The 15,228-nt window shown below is 37.0% G+C and overlaps 1 protein-coding gene across 4 annotated transcripts in view; it reads right to left on the bottom strand.

Moving 5' to 3' along the window:
* Window positions 1–2,668: 2,668 nt before the first annotated feature.
* Window positions 2,669–15,228, bottom strand: part of SLC9A8 (solute carrier family 9 member A8) — a 104,836-nt gene continuing 92,276 nt past the window's right edge. For all 4 annotated transcript variants that reach the window (XM_031951612.1, XM_031951613.1, XM_031951615.1 and 1 more), the window contains 3 exons: window positions 11,600–11,820; window positions 8,675–8,821; window positions 2,669–7,504 (listed from right to left, as the gene is read on the bottom strand). In XM_031951612.1, the coding sequence (XP_031807472.1) occupies window positions 7,397–7,504; window positions 8,675–8,821; window positions 11,600–11,820 (476 nt within the window). In that variant the 3' untranslated portion in view covers window positions 2,669–7,396. The remainder of the gene's footprint in view (window positions 7,505–8,674; window positions 8,822–11,599; window positions 11,821–15,228) is intronic.

Genomic DNA, 15,228 nt, shown 5'->3' with positions numbered 1-15,228 from the left:
TAGCCCAGTAATCTTTCCCTTCCCCTTTGCTCCCTCTTTTCAGTGTCCAGGGTTCTGCCTTCATCCCACTCACTGATAGACTGGATATCTTTAGCTCTTCTCCCTGGATAGGACTCTCCCTGAGCCAACTTCCTCTAGTCCTTCCTGAGACCATTTGCTTGCTGTGGCTTTAGTAGCCCAATAGGCTGTCTTCAAGAAGATTTGCTTTGGGAGTTTGTGATGGAAAGCCCAGCAGATCCCACTGCTATCCTGTGGATATCAAGGCATGGCTTGTTGGATGCCTTTGCACCAGTTCAAAAGCAGATTGCTTGGTTTACATGTTTGAGATCTCAAAAAAATGCTAAAAGACCTGCATATTTAAACACTCTAGGGATTCAACAGCATAACATTTCACTCTTCTGCCAACTCATCTTTTCTGCCCATCTGTGAACTACATAGTAATGTGTGAACAAGAATTGTTGGAGTTTAAGTCAAAAAGATTTAGGCTCACATCCGGCTCTTCCACACCAGAGAAAATCAGTTCTAAGCTTTTTTTCTTCATGTGAAACAAGGGATTGAATTGGGTGACCTTAAAAGTCCCATTTTTTATTGGCTAGGTGGCTTCAAGTAAGTCATTTTGCCTTTCTGAGATTATTTCTTCATCTGTAAAATGGGGCTGTTAGAAATGATATAATCAGCCTTTTTGAAAAATGGCACAATCTCTTGAGCTTCCTCCCTTTCTCCCTTTTTTTAAACAAAATTTTATTAATATAGTTTCTTCCTACATTGCCTAAATTTCTTCTTCCTCTTCCATTCCCCAAAAGCCATGCCATATATTTTTTAAAGGAAAAAAAAATAGTAAGAGAAAAAGATCTGCAAAACTGATCAGTACTATCAAAAAAGATCAAAGATAAATGCAGTGTTGCACACTTATGAACTTCCCACTTCTGCAGAGGAATTGAGATTTATTTTCTCATATCTCTTCTTTGGGACCAAGCTTGTTCTTTGAAATTTCGCAATGTTCACTTTACATTATTTCATGATGGGAGGGAGGTCTTTCAATTTACAGTGTTGTAATGGTGATATTGTTTTCTTGGCCCTGCTTACTTCCCCTTTAATCAGTTCATTTAAATCTTTCCCTGATTTTCTATATTCATCATATGGTCTTTTTCCTCTTTAAATCATACTTTTTGGCTGCTGTTACTCAGCTGGTTGTCATCTTACAGGAAGCACAAAGTTGTCTGTAACACGGGTACATCATGGCAGCCCAAAAGCTAGTTAAATCAGTTGGACAAAGGGTTCTTTAAAGGGTAAGGAAACTTGTAGTCAAGGCCCTGTCAACAGAAGGCCTCTGGGACAATACAACCAGGCAGTCTGAACTGAAAAGAATGCTGAACTTGGAAGTCAGGATACCTGCATATCAAACACTGGTCGTGGCAATTCCTTGCCTTGTGACTGTGAGCAAGTCACTTAAGAACTATGAGTTGGAGTTTACTTATATGAAAAGAGAGAATAAAAATACTTGCATTATCTAGCTCAGAATTAGTGGGGAAGGGGAAGCAGAGGAGAGACATTTTATAAATCTTAAAGTTCTATGCAAATGTTAACATGCTTACGTGGGAAGATTTATATACATTAGCTCATTGGCTGTCATGGTCTCTGTGGTCTATACTGGATGTCTCTGGAGAAATTAACATAATAATACCAAAGTTGCAGAATTACAAATAGGGAATGTCTGACTCTCTGGGGAGTGGAACAAAGGATAAATGCTTGCCAAATAATCTGCAAATCACCCATGCAATTAGAATCCAGTAATGCCCCTTACAGTTTGCCAACATTCAATTTTATTTCAAAATAAATAATCAGGCTCCTACACCATTGTTTCCTATATATTTCTGCAACATAAGGTGCATGGAAAAATTACAGCATAATGGCTATACAGCATATATATCTCCAACTTTCCTCCCATTTCAATCCCTCTTCACAAATCAACAATAAACAGACCCATAGTTTTACAGAAATCAGTTACTAATAACAAACAAAATCTATCACAGCTTATTTATTTGTAGGGAAGGAGGAAAGATAGGGAAAATAAACATAACTTTTACTTAGTTCCATATCCTTGTTTAAAATGTCTTACAAGAATTGAAAAGCAAATCACGACCTCCTTCCCTATACACTTAGAAAGCAAAGGACTAAAAATAATGAAAATAATAATCAAACCCCAGGAGAATCTAGCAGCCCTGGGCATAAAATACAACAATGAAAATTTTGCAAAAGCTATCATGTAGAAGAAGTAAAATTACTTTGGTATCAACAACAAACTAATCCAAACATGCAGATGGCACAAGGTGCTCAGGCCCTCTCTCATCATCAGAGAATTTCCCTCAGTGCCCAGAAAAGAATGCTGAAGTACACCATTCTTTGCATGTGAAATAAAACAGGAAGGATTCAGCATTGCATGCATTTGTTTTATGGCTACTGATCTAGATTTTGCTATTCTACTAGACTGTAAGTTTCATGAGTGTCAAGACAACAATTTATCCAAATTACATCTTTCCCTAGCATCAAGCGTGAAGCTTTGTACAAAACAAGTTGTTAACAAGTGGCAGCTCGATGTTTCCTTGTTGAATTCAGCCAAGGGCCTTCGTTGAGACATAACTCCAAGGTGCTATCTGATTAGCTGCACCTTTTTTTTTTTTTTTTTTTTTTTTTTTTTTGGCTGGGTCTGTCATCAACTTTCCATGTGCATATGGAAGACGGACTATGTCCAGCCCTGGCTGGCACTCCCGTGAAATGAAGTGCACTGAAGCAGCTTTGCAGGTGGCCGCCGGACAAGGCCAACAGCAACTGATGGATGCAAGCTGGGGAGAATGGCTAACTTCCTTTCCACTTCTCTCCGGAAGCCACAGATAGCAAATAGGAGACGGGATGGGCCAGAACTGGGAGAGCCTCACTCACTTAAACCTCCATTCACCACCACATCCAAAACTCAAGGAAGAGGATGTTTCTCCTTCCACTTCCTCTTCATGCTTCATACAAATTGTTACATCTGTGCCTTAATTCTGAGTGATTTCTCCCCCATTTCTGAGTGATGTCACTCAACTCGAAGATACAGACAACTAGTTTCAATGGCATTAGTCATTGGTTAAAAAAAAAAAAAAAAAAATCCAGTTGGCAAGTTTCCTATATTGACAGCTGGCCAATGGTGATCTTTCTCTTGTATCAAACTTCATTAGCATTATTTATAAGCGACATTTTCTGCTTATGAGGCTATTATTACTTGCTTAAGTTATTCCTATTCTACGGTGCATAATTTCTGTAAAATGAAGTGGTAGAAAGATCATCTTGAAGGCTACTTCTAGTTCTGAAAATCCTTTGAAAAAAGGCTTCGCAATTTTAAACTTCTCTCATTCCCTTAAGAAAAAGTTCAATCTTCTGTTTTATAGTTCTATTTAGTACACCAAATATAAATAAGTCAGGAAAGTTGTGTTCAGATTCATAATTATAATCTCCAATGCATTAATCTCTTCAAGAGCACTGCTTTCTGCATATTTTTGGTTATATATAAATATTTACATATATATAAAGAAATACATATTTTTAAAAATCCACCAAAAATTTGTCACTCTTTCCTTTTATATATGTAAGAAAATTCATTTTCTTCAAATAACTCACTTGCACAATCATTGCTTAAACTCTATGCAAATACTCTTCATAGTTGGAGCTAAATCTGTATTCCTCCAGCAGAGGGCAGGAAAGCTCCAATGGTGTTATATACAGATGTCTCCTTAGCTTTTAACAAAGGCTGCCTCTTATTAAAGGCTTGTGGAGCCTCTCCATTGGGCTTTATGTACATGGATTTGCTCCAGTATATATAATTTCCATTTAACAATAACTGAAAGGTAGAGAATGGCTCAGTTACGGAATAGAGTTCTGGTGACTGAGGCAGGATTAGAATGGAGACATGGCTATTTCCTGGTATGCATGTAATGCAGATCATCATCACTGAAGCAACTAAATCTTTGTTTTTATTTTATTTTATTTATTTAAATCTTTGTTTTTAAATGTTGCTATTACTCATAAATTTCAAAGTGTAGTACGTGGTCAATAATGTTGGTAAGCTTTCAAAGTCAGCTAAATTTAGGACCCAACAAATTCTGGGAGCAAATTTAAATAACAAATCAGAGTAAGAAGGTTTGATGAATGTACCTCAATTGATATTGTTTTCAAGGTTGGAGATGGAGCAGTGCTTTAGAGAAGGTTCTCTGATTGTCAGGATCTTTCTGTTATGGACCATACAGAAGCATTTGTCATAGGGGATGCATGACTAGATTTGGAAGGCCTGGGTTTGAATCCCACTGCTGAAACTTGTGACCAATGTAATCATGGGCAAATCATAGATATAATTAATCTCTTTGAGCTTTAGTTTCTTCACCTGGAGATAAACAAGAGCTACCACTAGTAAGTAGCTACCTTTAAGGGATAAGTAAGACTCAAGTAAGAAAATGTAAATAAAACTGTTTGCCAACTTCTATATCATATAAATGTCAACCAGAATCATTATCACAACTTATAATTCAAGGTCCTCAGCCTTGAGAATATCTGAGAATATCAAATAGACCCATTTCTCATGGATTCAAATTCTACAGTAGTAGTGAAGACAGTATAAAGTCATTAATTATTGATTCATCTCATTGTTAAAAAAAAATAGGAAAATGCCAGTATAATGGGATTTCAATCTTCAGTATGACAATCTTCCTTACTGGTGTAAACCTTCTTACCTTCCTCCACCCCCATGCCCATGCCTCAGCTATTTTACCATTATCATAAAAGTTAAAGCATGATGCTGGAATACTTGGAGTAATTTTGTATAGGAAAGTAAATCTCCTCTAAAAGTATAATTTAACTTTTCAGTAATCAAAAAAAAAAAAAAAGATATGTAAAGCATTTCCTGGTTAGACTTTAAACTTGACAGTCAAGTACCAAGTCTAACTCTTTCCAGTACTAACTGATACTCATTAATGTTCCCTGCTAATAAAGTGATCAATACAAAGATCTAATTGTTCTTAATCAATCAATAGGATGAGTGTACCTGCCATTCCTTTTTGCACACTGCCCTGAGTAAAGGACATTAATATGAACCAATCATCCCACTTGTGATAAATGGTTTTTTCCTAAAAAGCTAAATTAAATTAAATTGTGCTCAAGGCAACTAAGTAAGATATTAGTGACAGAGTAAGGCTTGTAAAGTGAGTTTCAGGCTAGTCTATAAGGGGAGCTTTGTGAATTTCACTTCACACTGATATGATTTATTTCTCCAAAGTGCAGAGGGTAATAGAAAAGATTAGCTGGTCACTGCCCCTGAAATTCAGAATACTGTGGTGTCAGAAGCTTCATTTAATATTTTATATTATTTTGAGGAAATAGGTCCAGCCCTGAGATTTCATCAGTAAAAAAGGGCCCCCAGTGTAGAAATTCTTCCAACACCTGCAATCTGTAATGTTAGGGAGTTAGCTGGCTGGGACATTAAGTGGACACTTACTTAGCAGTTCTATAACTTAGCCATGATCACACAATTACTATGTATCAAAGGAAGGGCTTGACTCCAAATCTTCCTAAACCAGCTTTTTACCTACCCTGTCATACAGCTTCTCACCATATAATAGATATTTTTTAAATGGATTACTGATCTTTTTATTTCTCAGGTGTAAGGAAGAGTATCATAAGCAGAAGAACACAGATTTTCAAAGATATTTTAAATGCTTGTCACTTTAGAGAACTACTTTTTGCATGAATTATAACACATCTATAGTGACTAGAAGAGGTGAGGTAACGCCCAGAATCTGTATGTACAGATGTTTGTTCAAGCCATGACTGTCTACACGGTGGCAGGAAGGAAAGGGCACAGAGTGGTCCCAACAGCCTAGAGAAGACTTTCAGGTCCTCCTTCTTAATGGGAATCTCAAGGCTATCAGAGCAGTGACCTGGAGATTTGTACTGTTCAAATGCTCTTTTCAAGGGGAACCAGATTCTGGATGTTACTTTCATTCACCAGATGATGACGATAATAAAAATGGTCATGGCCGTGATGACAGCGGTACTGGTTAAAGAGGGTTGATGAGAACAGCGACGACAGTGGGGCTGTGACAGCCCGAGGCTTGTGACAGTAAGGCTGGGAAGAGCTTTGGTGAGCTAGGAAAGAGCAAGAGGAGAAACAGGCAACAGAAGTGGCCAGAGGCCACACCAGGCAAAATGACCAGGGAGCTGCCCTCCGGCACGTTGCCTGTGTCAGAAGTCGGTTATGAGGACTGGAAGATTCTTTTTGCTTTTTAAAAGCATACATACAACAAAACACAGATGTTGGCCAATGATATCAATCTGTCTGTTTGGCACTCTACGGAGGCAAGAACTAGAATTTCACCTTGACTCAGCTATATGAGCAGTGTAGGAGAGGCACACCTCCTAATCCCATGTGAAGTAATGGGACTTGCATCTGACTAAGGGTTCAAATGTAAACATTCAAAGTTTCCTGGGGGAAACTAGCTGCCTGTTACCCTAAGATTCTGTACATGGCGTCAACGTGTTAAACAAAAAAGACATCGCCAATTTTTATTTCTTTGGAGTGCTGAAAAAAAGAGGAGGTATCAAAACTAATATACTGGGTGCTTTGTCTTTTCAAATAAAACTATCTTTTGGGGGATTGGAATACCTTAATATTTTGTAGTATGTGGTTTTGGTTGTTGTTGTTTTGAAGGGGAGGCCGTCCGGTCTTACATGTGCAGATGTCTGCTCATGTCAGGATTCTGCCTGCCAACTCGGCAAGCACAATGAAAACACTTGTCCAGGAAAGGCTGAGACCATTTAAAAGTTACAGCCACACACTATTATCTATTCCTGTCACTTCTAATGTTCAAGGTCAGAAATGACATTCTTCTTTACCAAAAGTCACACAATTCACAGCTTGACCTATGAAAGTTCACAGCAGAGAAGCAATAATGAAAAATTCTACAGAGAATGTGCTATTCACTCTTGTAGAGTTGTCAAACAAGTAAGTATTGATGCACAACATTTATGGCAGACATCTAAAATGGACAATAAGAGGGGTAAAACACATATTTCAAAGCAACCATCTTGGCTTAGAGGTCTGGGAAATTCTAGCTTAAAATTCATCATTCATTTTTTTAAAGCCACTTAGCTATTCTTAAATACCACAGCAATTATGAACAAAACTAGTTCATCTAGAGGAGGTCATACTTAACAGTATCTGTATGTGCAGCATACTTACATACAGGGCTGCCTCCGGGGAGGCATAAGCTTCAAGGTTTCTTACAGCTTTTAGCATCAGACCTTGTACATGACTAAAAATCTCAATGATGGTAATCTCATTTGTAATTGTCCTACAGCCTCTTCTGCATTAGAGCAGTTCCTGCTCATCATCCTCTGAGCCAGATGGTCCCTGGCGCACTTCTTCATACCATTTGTTGGTAAGAGTTTTCATCTGAATTCGTCCATGATGCAAATCCTGAGAGGGAAAACAAAAGAACTGCTATAATAGCAGGATCAAAACAAATGCAGCAAATAAAACATTTTCCAATGCTTACAACTTAATGACTACATTTGGTCATATATATCCTCATGTTTGTGATGGGAAAAAATGACAAGGTACTGTTCAAAGTTAAAATGGGGCCCTCAGAATTCAAGATAAACCACAGGAAAATACCCACATCTCACCTAATGTCAACTTAACACAGTGCCTATTACACAGTAGGTACTTAATACATATTTAATTGACTGATTAACTGGTTTTATGAAAACATAATTATTAGGGAAAACAGTCTTATATAGACATATTTATGCACATAGAGCAAAGGCAGTACGGTGACTGATAAGATATTAAGAATGGCCCAAACTAGCTCATATGGAGAGTGACAAGAGTGACAAGTGACAAATGCTACTTACTATGCTGAAACTCAAATGATAGTTTTGATCATTACCAACTATTCAATTTTTGCTTTGATGCTGACCCAACATGACTATAATTGATGAGGAGGTTTTAAAGTGGTGTTTGTGTATGATATATTAAAGCCACTATAAAATGAGATTAGTTGGAATAATGTTAGGCTCAGTATGCCCGTACCATTTTGAAATGTTATCAGGTCTTTATTTGAAAGCTTGGCCAAAGCTTTTTTAGTTTAGTCTGAAGCTTGTCTGAAAGCAGGAAAAATCTAACTAGACTTTGCACTGTCTGTTATGATCAAGTGGTAAAGAAACTAAGATCCAAAAAGCTCGGGATCAATCTACTGTCAAGACTCCTGCATAACTATTATATTAATATATATCTCCAGAGCTCAGATTTTACAATCAATTCATTACATTCTTTGCTAACTAAAAGCAAAGTTAGCAAGTAAGATTGTCTATTATTAGCCCAGTAAAAAAATAGAAGTTAGAGAAAAACAGCAGATGCTGAATCTAACAAGCATTTCACACGATACTTTACAATCCTTCAAGTTTATTATAAGAAAAAACAAAATGAAAGTTGCTTGTTTTTCTACAGTTCAACTATAAACAGTCTACTTGAATGGCCTCCAACTGCATTTCCATGCTGAGAAAGTGCATGTGGGATAACCTCATGCCTAAAGGGAATGCTGGCCCAGCATGTGGCTGAGTCACTCACAAGAGCAGTGGAACTCACCTCTTGAGTGAGCCTCCGAGTGAGAAAAGGATTTAGGTATTTTGCATCAAACCACATGAAGCCCTTGAGATCCTGACGCTTGATGTAGTGAGCTTCATACTCTTCTTCTGTGAGCTCTGAAAGATGTTCAGACTCAATGGTGTTACCCTGGAAAAAAGGCAACAAGATTGTTATCACAACTTCCTTGGATACCTGAATAGTGGCAGGTCTTTCTCTATCCATCAGCCTGGAGTATATAGACTATTTCTATGGTCATCATCCAATGGAGCAATGACCCCAGCTGTTTCAAAAGTAGATGATACAAAATGACAATTTGTATCCTTCTAGGATCCAAAACTATTTCTACATGAAGATGTTCTTGCTGTACAAATATTGCTAACAACCCCTAAAAATGCCTACTAGGAACTGGACAGAGATTAGTAAACTAGCACTCATCCATTACCTATGTGAGGAAGAGGGAAAAATTCTCATAAGGATTCTGAACCTGAACCCTCAACCAGTCTGTCAAAAAATTTCAGAGAATCTATGAACTTGGATGAAGTAAAAAGATTACATCTTTATTTTTACTAACCTCTAAATAAAAATTAGCATTTCCTTTAACTATGAATATGAATATAGAAAACAAAAACATCCTAAAACAGGATCCATAGATTTCAACTAGGTTGTCAAAGGGATTGATGACACAAGCAACATTAAGAATTCCTGCTTTATAAATGGTTAAGCTCTTTTTGTGGTGGCAAAGAACAAAAAATTGAGACATCCATCAGTGCAAGAATTGAGGAACAAGTTGTAATACATGACTGTGATGGAATACCATAGTGTTAGAAGAAATATTTCAGAAAAATCTGGGAAGATATATGTGAACTGATGGGAAAGTGAAATCAATAAGACCAGAAAATTATTATGCCAAGTAAACAGCAATATTTTAACAATGATCAACTATGAAAGATTTAGCATTTTGATCAATACAATGATCCAAAATGATTCTAAAGGACTCGTAATGAGGAGATCCTATCCACCTCTGGAGAGTTCTAATGAACTCTGAGTGCAGATTGAAACATTTTTTTTTCACATTCTTAATTTTTCTTGTTTTTTTCCTTGCAACATGACCAATATGGAAAGATATTTTGCATGATTTCCCATGGCTAATAAATATGCTTTTTCAATAGATAAGGAAAGAACTGGATGAAGAAAGAGAATTGGGAACTAAATTTTTTTAATGAATGTTAAAAATATTTTTTAAAAATTATTAAAAAAGAAAAACCAAAAAAGTTAAATAAAGCACTTGTTTGTGGGAAGATTATATAAACTTCTGCTTAGAAGATCTAGATCCTACAGACAAAAACTAGGACCTCTGTTTTCACAATGGTAGAGACATAATGGAGAGAAAGTTGGCTTCGATTTCGCTTTCTCTCAGTGCCTCTAAAATTCTCTCAGACTACAAGCTGCGGGAGAAGCATTTATCTGCACTGGTAGGAGGAGCTCCTCACTGAGAGCTCTTTACCCTGATGAGACCCCAGGTCTTATTAGGTAGCAAAATGGATAGAGCACCAGGCCTGGAGACAAGAAGACTTGAGTTCAAATCTGACGCTGTCTTGATGATCCTGGGGGGAAGTCACTTTACCTCAGTTTCTGTAAAAGAGAGATCATAACACTACCTACCTCCCAGAATTATTACGAGGACCAAGTAAGTTAATAATTGTGAAGTGCCTGGCATAATGCCTGGCACACAGCAAGCATTCCAGAAATGTTGCTATTCAACTGTGTCTGACCCACAGACTTCTGTTTCTGGGATTTTCTTGGCAAAAGTACAGGAGTGATGTGCCACCCTTTCTCCAGTAGCAAACAGAATCTAAGTGACTTGCCCAAAACACACAGTCCTAAGAGTCTGAGGCTAGATTTCTTCTTGCTTCAAGTCCAACACTCCATCCACGGCACCACCTCCCTGCCTCCCTAGCTGCCAACATATAAATGGTAACTACTGTTATTATTACTATTGTTAATTTTTATGCTGAGGCAATTGGGGTTAAGTGACTTGCCCAGCATCACACAGCTAGGAAATGTTAAGTGCCTGAGGCCAGATTTGAACTCAGGTCCTCCTGACTTCAGGGCTGGGGCTCTACCCACTGCACCACCTGGCTGCCCCAATTATTATTTTTTAGACACAACAGTATAAGACTACTACGGGAGAGGTACAGTCACTGCTATTGATAACAATGATTGTGTAGAAGTCTGATATCAGTAAAAGGGAAACTGTTACAACCAAAAGTGGCAAAACAAAAATATAACTAAATAAAATCAGTCTCAAAACAGACATATTCCAACTGCCGTGTCCCAAGCTACAAGGCCAAAACAAATCTATGAGCAAAAGCTATGGTCCGCTTCCTTCTTAGGGCCAACAACGTAATAAAAGGAGATGGACAACTCTCTTCTTTAGATATCTTAATTAAAAGGACCTCACAAAGAAAGGCAATATCATGTAGTCAGAAGAGTCCTGGAATGATAAGATCTGGGTCTAAGTGCTTTACCACTTTCTAGTTGCGGCATCCTGGACAAACTAATTCCCCTATGATCTGTAACATAAGGATAAGGATGCCCCCTGGCTACCACAGGCTTTGGTGAGGGGTCAAATGAAATAAGTTCATGCAAAGAGCTTTGTAAGTCTTAATATAGCTGTGGGAGAGGATGTCTTAGACTTTTGGGGATAAATATTTGAGCCAACCATTGTTACAAATCTACCTAAATAACCATTTCTTTAGCTAAAAACAAAAAAGTGCTTTGTCAGTTATAAACCAATACATGAATCTAAGTTATGATACAACATAACATAAAACTGGTCTGGAATAGCAGAGATCACAAGGGGAAATAGTATTGTACAATAAAACAATATTCCTCAGTGATTCCATTTAGATTCTCAATACAAACCATTTTTTCTGTTTTACTGAGATTGATATCCTTCTTATTTCTTTTTCGGGCTTTTGAATCTTCAATGTCAATCAGTCTAATAAGGGGCATTGTCCCTCCTCCAAGCAGCAGAATGGTGAAGAGCACAATGATTATGGTAGTTGTCCCAATGAGCTGCCGTTTCTCTATGGGTTCCAGGTCCAAATGAAGACTCAGGGCATATGGAATTGCTCCACGTAAACCTATCCAAACAATAAAAACAATTTTAAAAAGAGAGGGAAAAACCCAAAGACTATCCTAGGAGCTTCAGATTTAAGATAGAGAGGCAATCTGCTATCATGGTGAAAGTACTAGCTACCAAAGGGCTATCAAACCGTGCACATCCTTTGATCCAGCAACATTTCTATTGGGCTTGTATCCAAATAGATTATTAAAAAGGGAAAGACAAGTACAAAAATGTTTGTAGCAGCTCTTTTTATAGTGGCAAGGAACTGGAAACTGAGTGGATGCCCATCAGTTGGTGAATGGCTGAATAAGTTATAGCATATGAATGTTATGGAATATGATGGTTCTACAAGAAATGATCAGCAAGATGATTTCAGAGAGACCTGGAGAGGTGTACGTAAATGATGCTAAGTGAAATGAGTAGAACCAGGAGATCGTTATTGACGGCAACAAGAAGATTATGTGATGATCAATTCTGATGGACGTGGCTTTTCCCAACAATGAGATTACTCAAGCCAATTCCAATATACTTCTAAGGGAGAGAGCCATCAGCAGCTAGAAAGAGGACTGTGGGGACTGAATGTGAATCACAACATAATATTTTCACCTTTTTTGTTGTTTGCTTACATTTTTTTTCTTTCTTATTTCCTCCCCTTTTTGTGCTGATTTTTCTTGCGCTGCATGATAAATGTGGAAATATGTATACAAGAATTGCACATGTTTAACCTATACTGGATTACTTGCTATCTGGGGGGAGGGGTAAAAGGGAAGGAAGAGAGAAAAATTTGGAACACAAGGTTTTGCAAGAGTAAATGTTGCGCACACATATATTGTATCCAAGATCTACTGTAATCTATTTAACATGTATAGGATTGCTTTGCCATCTTGGGGAGAGGGTGGAGGGAGGGAGGGGAAAAATCAGAACAGAAGTGAGTGCAAGGGATAATGCTGTAAAAAATTACCCTGGCATGGGTTCTGTCAATAAAAAGTTATTTAATAAAAAAAGGGAAAAAAAAAAGGAAAAAAAAGAGTAAATGTTGAAAACTATCTTGAAATTCATTTTGGAAATGAAAAGTTATTACTTTTAAGTGCTAAATAAACTTTAAAATTTTATAGAAAATGAAAAAAAGAAAATTGGTGAATAGCCTATATTATATTACTTGTCTGGGGAGGATGGAGGAAGAAAAATTTGGAACACAAGATTTTGCAAGGGTGAATGTTGAAAACTGTATTTACATGTATTTTGAAAATTAAAACCATTATTATTAAAAAAAAAAAAAAGAAAAAGAAAGTCAGGAGGCTCAAATTCAAATCCTTGATCTGCCACCACTCACTGTGAGATCTGAGACAGCTCACTTCATTTTGATGGTAACTTGTCTTATTTATCTTTAAAAGATTAGGATAAAACTAGACAATCTCTAAAGAGCTGATCTTCCCAGTTCTTCTGACATCTCTGTTTTAACCTTCCAAGATTCATCATCCTAATAATGGCTACTCAGGGACTCAGTGCCTATCAGGAACAGAGAGAGGGAATATTTGTAATTATTCCCATTTTGTAATGAACAAAATTGAGGCAGATTAAATGACTTGTCACACAAGTAATAAGTATCTGAGACCAAATTTGAACTCAAGTCTTCCTGACTTTAGGCTCAGAGCTCCATCTACTAAGCCACCTAGCTGCCTCTAGAGAGTGAAGGTTTTCTGGTGAAGGTGATAATTGAGGTGGGCCGGGAAGTACAGATAAGATTTTAGTTGATGAAAATGCTATGCCATTAGAAAGACATTGAATTGATATTAAAGTATAACCATAAACTTTTAGAGCCAGAAGGAACCTTAGAACATACAGAAAAAGTATATGAGAAACATGTGACCTCAAAGAATGTCAGATCCAGAAGAGATCTTAGAATCCACAATTGATAAAATTAAGAGAGAGAGAATTAGTCTATTTATTTTATAGATGAGGAAATTAAAGCACAGAGAAAGGCTATGACCTCTTAAAAAAAATAGTAGCAGGGCTTGGACTAGAACTCAAGTATTCTAATTCTTGACTAGTATTCTTTTTTATTATTATTATTAAAGCTTTTTATTTTCAAAACATATACATAGATAATTTTCAACATTCACCTTTGCAAAACCTTGTGTTCCAATTTTTTCCCATCCCTTGCTCCTATCCCCTCCCCAGATGGTAAATAGTCCAATAAATGTTAAACATGTGCATTTCTTGTAGACTTATTTCCATAATTATGCTGCACAAGAAAAATCAGATCAAAAAGGAAAAATGAGAAAGAAAACAAAATGTACCACCTGCATTTTTTATTTCTTTCACAGGCTAATTGTACAATATTTCAGAGTCCGATTCTTTTTGTACAAGCAAAATAACAGTTTGGTCATATATACTTATTGTGTATCTAATTTATATTTTAATATATTTAACATCTACTGGTCATCCTGCCATCTGGGGGAGGGGATGGGGGGAAGGAGGGGAAAAATTGGAACAAGAGGTTTGGCATTTGTCAAGGCTGTAAAGTTACCCATACATATAACCTGTAAATAAAAGGCTATTAAAAAAATAAAAAGAAAAAGAAAACAAAATGTAAGCAAACAACAACAAAAAAGTGAAAATACTATGTTGTGATCTATACTCAGTCCCCTCAGTTCTCTCCCTGGGTGCAGATGGCTCTCTTCATCAAAAGACCATTGGAACTGGCCTAAATCACATTGCTGTTGTAAAAAGCCACATGCATCAGAATTGATCATCATATAATCTTGCTGTTGCCATGAACAATGTTCGCTCGGTTCTGCTCACTTCACTTAGTATCAGTTCATGTAAGTCTCTCCAGGCCTTTCTGAAAATCATACTGCTCATCATTTCTTATAGAACAATAATATTCCATTACATTCATATACCACAACTTATTCAGCCATTCTCCAACTGATGAGCATCCATTCATTTCCAGTTTCTTGCCACTACAAAAAAGGCTGCCACAAACAGCCTTTTTCTATCACCTCATTCCCCATTCTTTTTTTTTTTTTTATATTATAATAACCTTTTTATTGACAGAACCCATGCCAGGATAATTTTTTACAACATTATCCCTTGCACTCACTTCTGTTCCGTTTTTCCTTCCTTTCCTTCCTTTAAGATTTCTTTGGGATATAAGCCTAGTGGAAACACTGCAGGATCAGAGGATGCACAGTTTGAAAGCCCTTTGGGCATAGTTCTAAATCGCTCTCTAGAAAGGTTGAATCAGTTCACAGTTCCACCAACAATGTATTAGTGTCACGGTTTTCCCACATCCCCTCCAACATTCACCATTATATTTTCCTTTGATTAATATTCTTTCTACTACACCATGGACTTCCTAGTTAACCTAATAGCCTATCATGTTTTTTAAATTATTTTTAAAAATGCACTTATCTTCCCT

This window comes from Sarcophilus harrisii, chromosome 2 (assembly GCF_902635505.1).
Source record: "Sarcophilus harrisii chromosome 2, mSarHar1.11, whole genome shotgun sequence".
In the NCBI taxonomy this organism is placed as follows: domain Eukaryota; kingdom Metazoa; phylum Chordata; class Mammalia; order Dasyuromorphia; family Dasyuridae; genus Sarcophilus; species Sarcophilus harrisii.
Note: the sequence above shows the minus strand (reverse complement) of the source record. Positions and strands in the feature narration are given on the sequence as shown.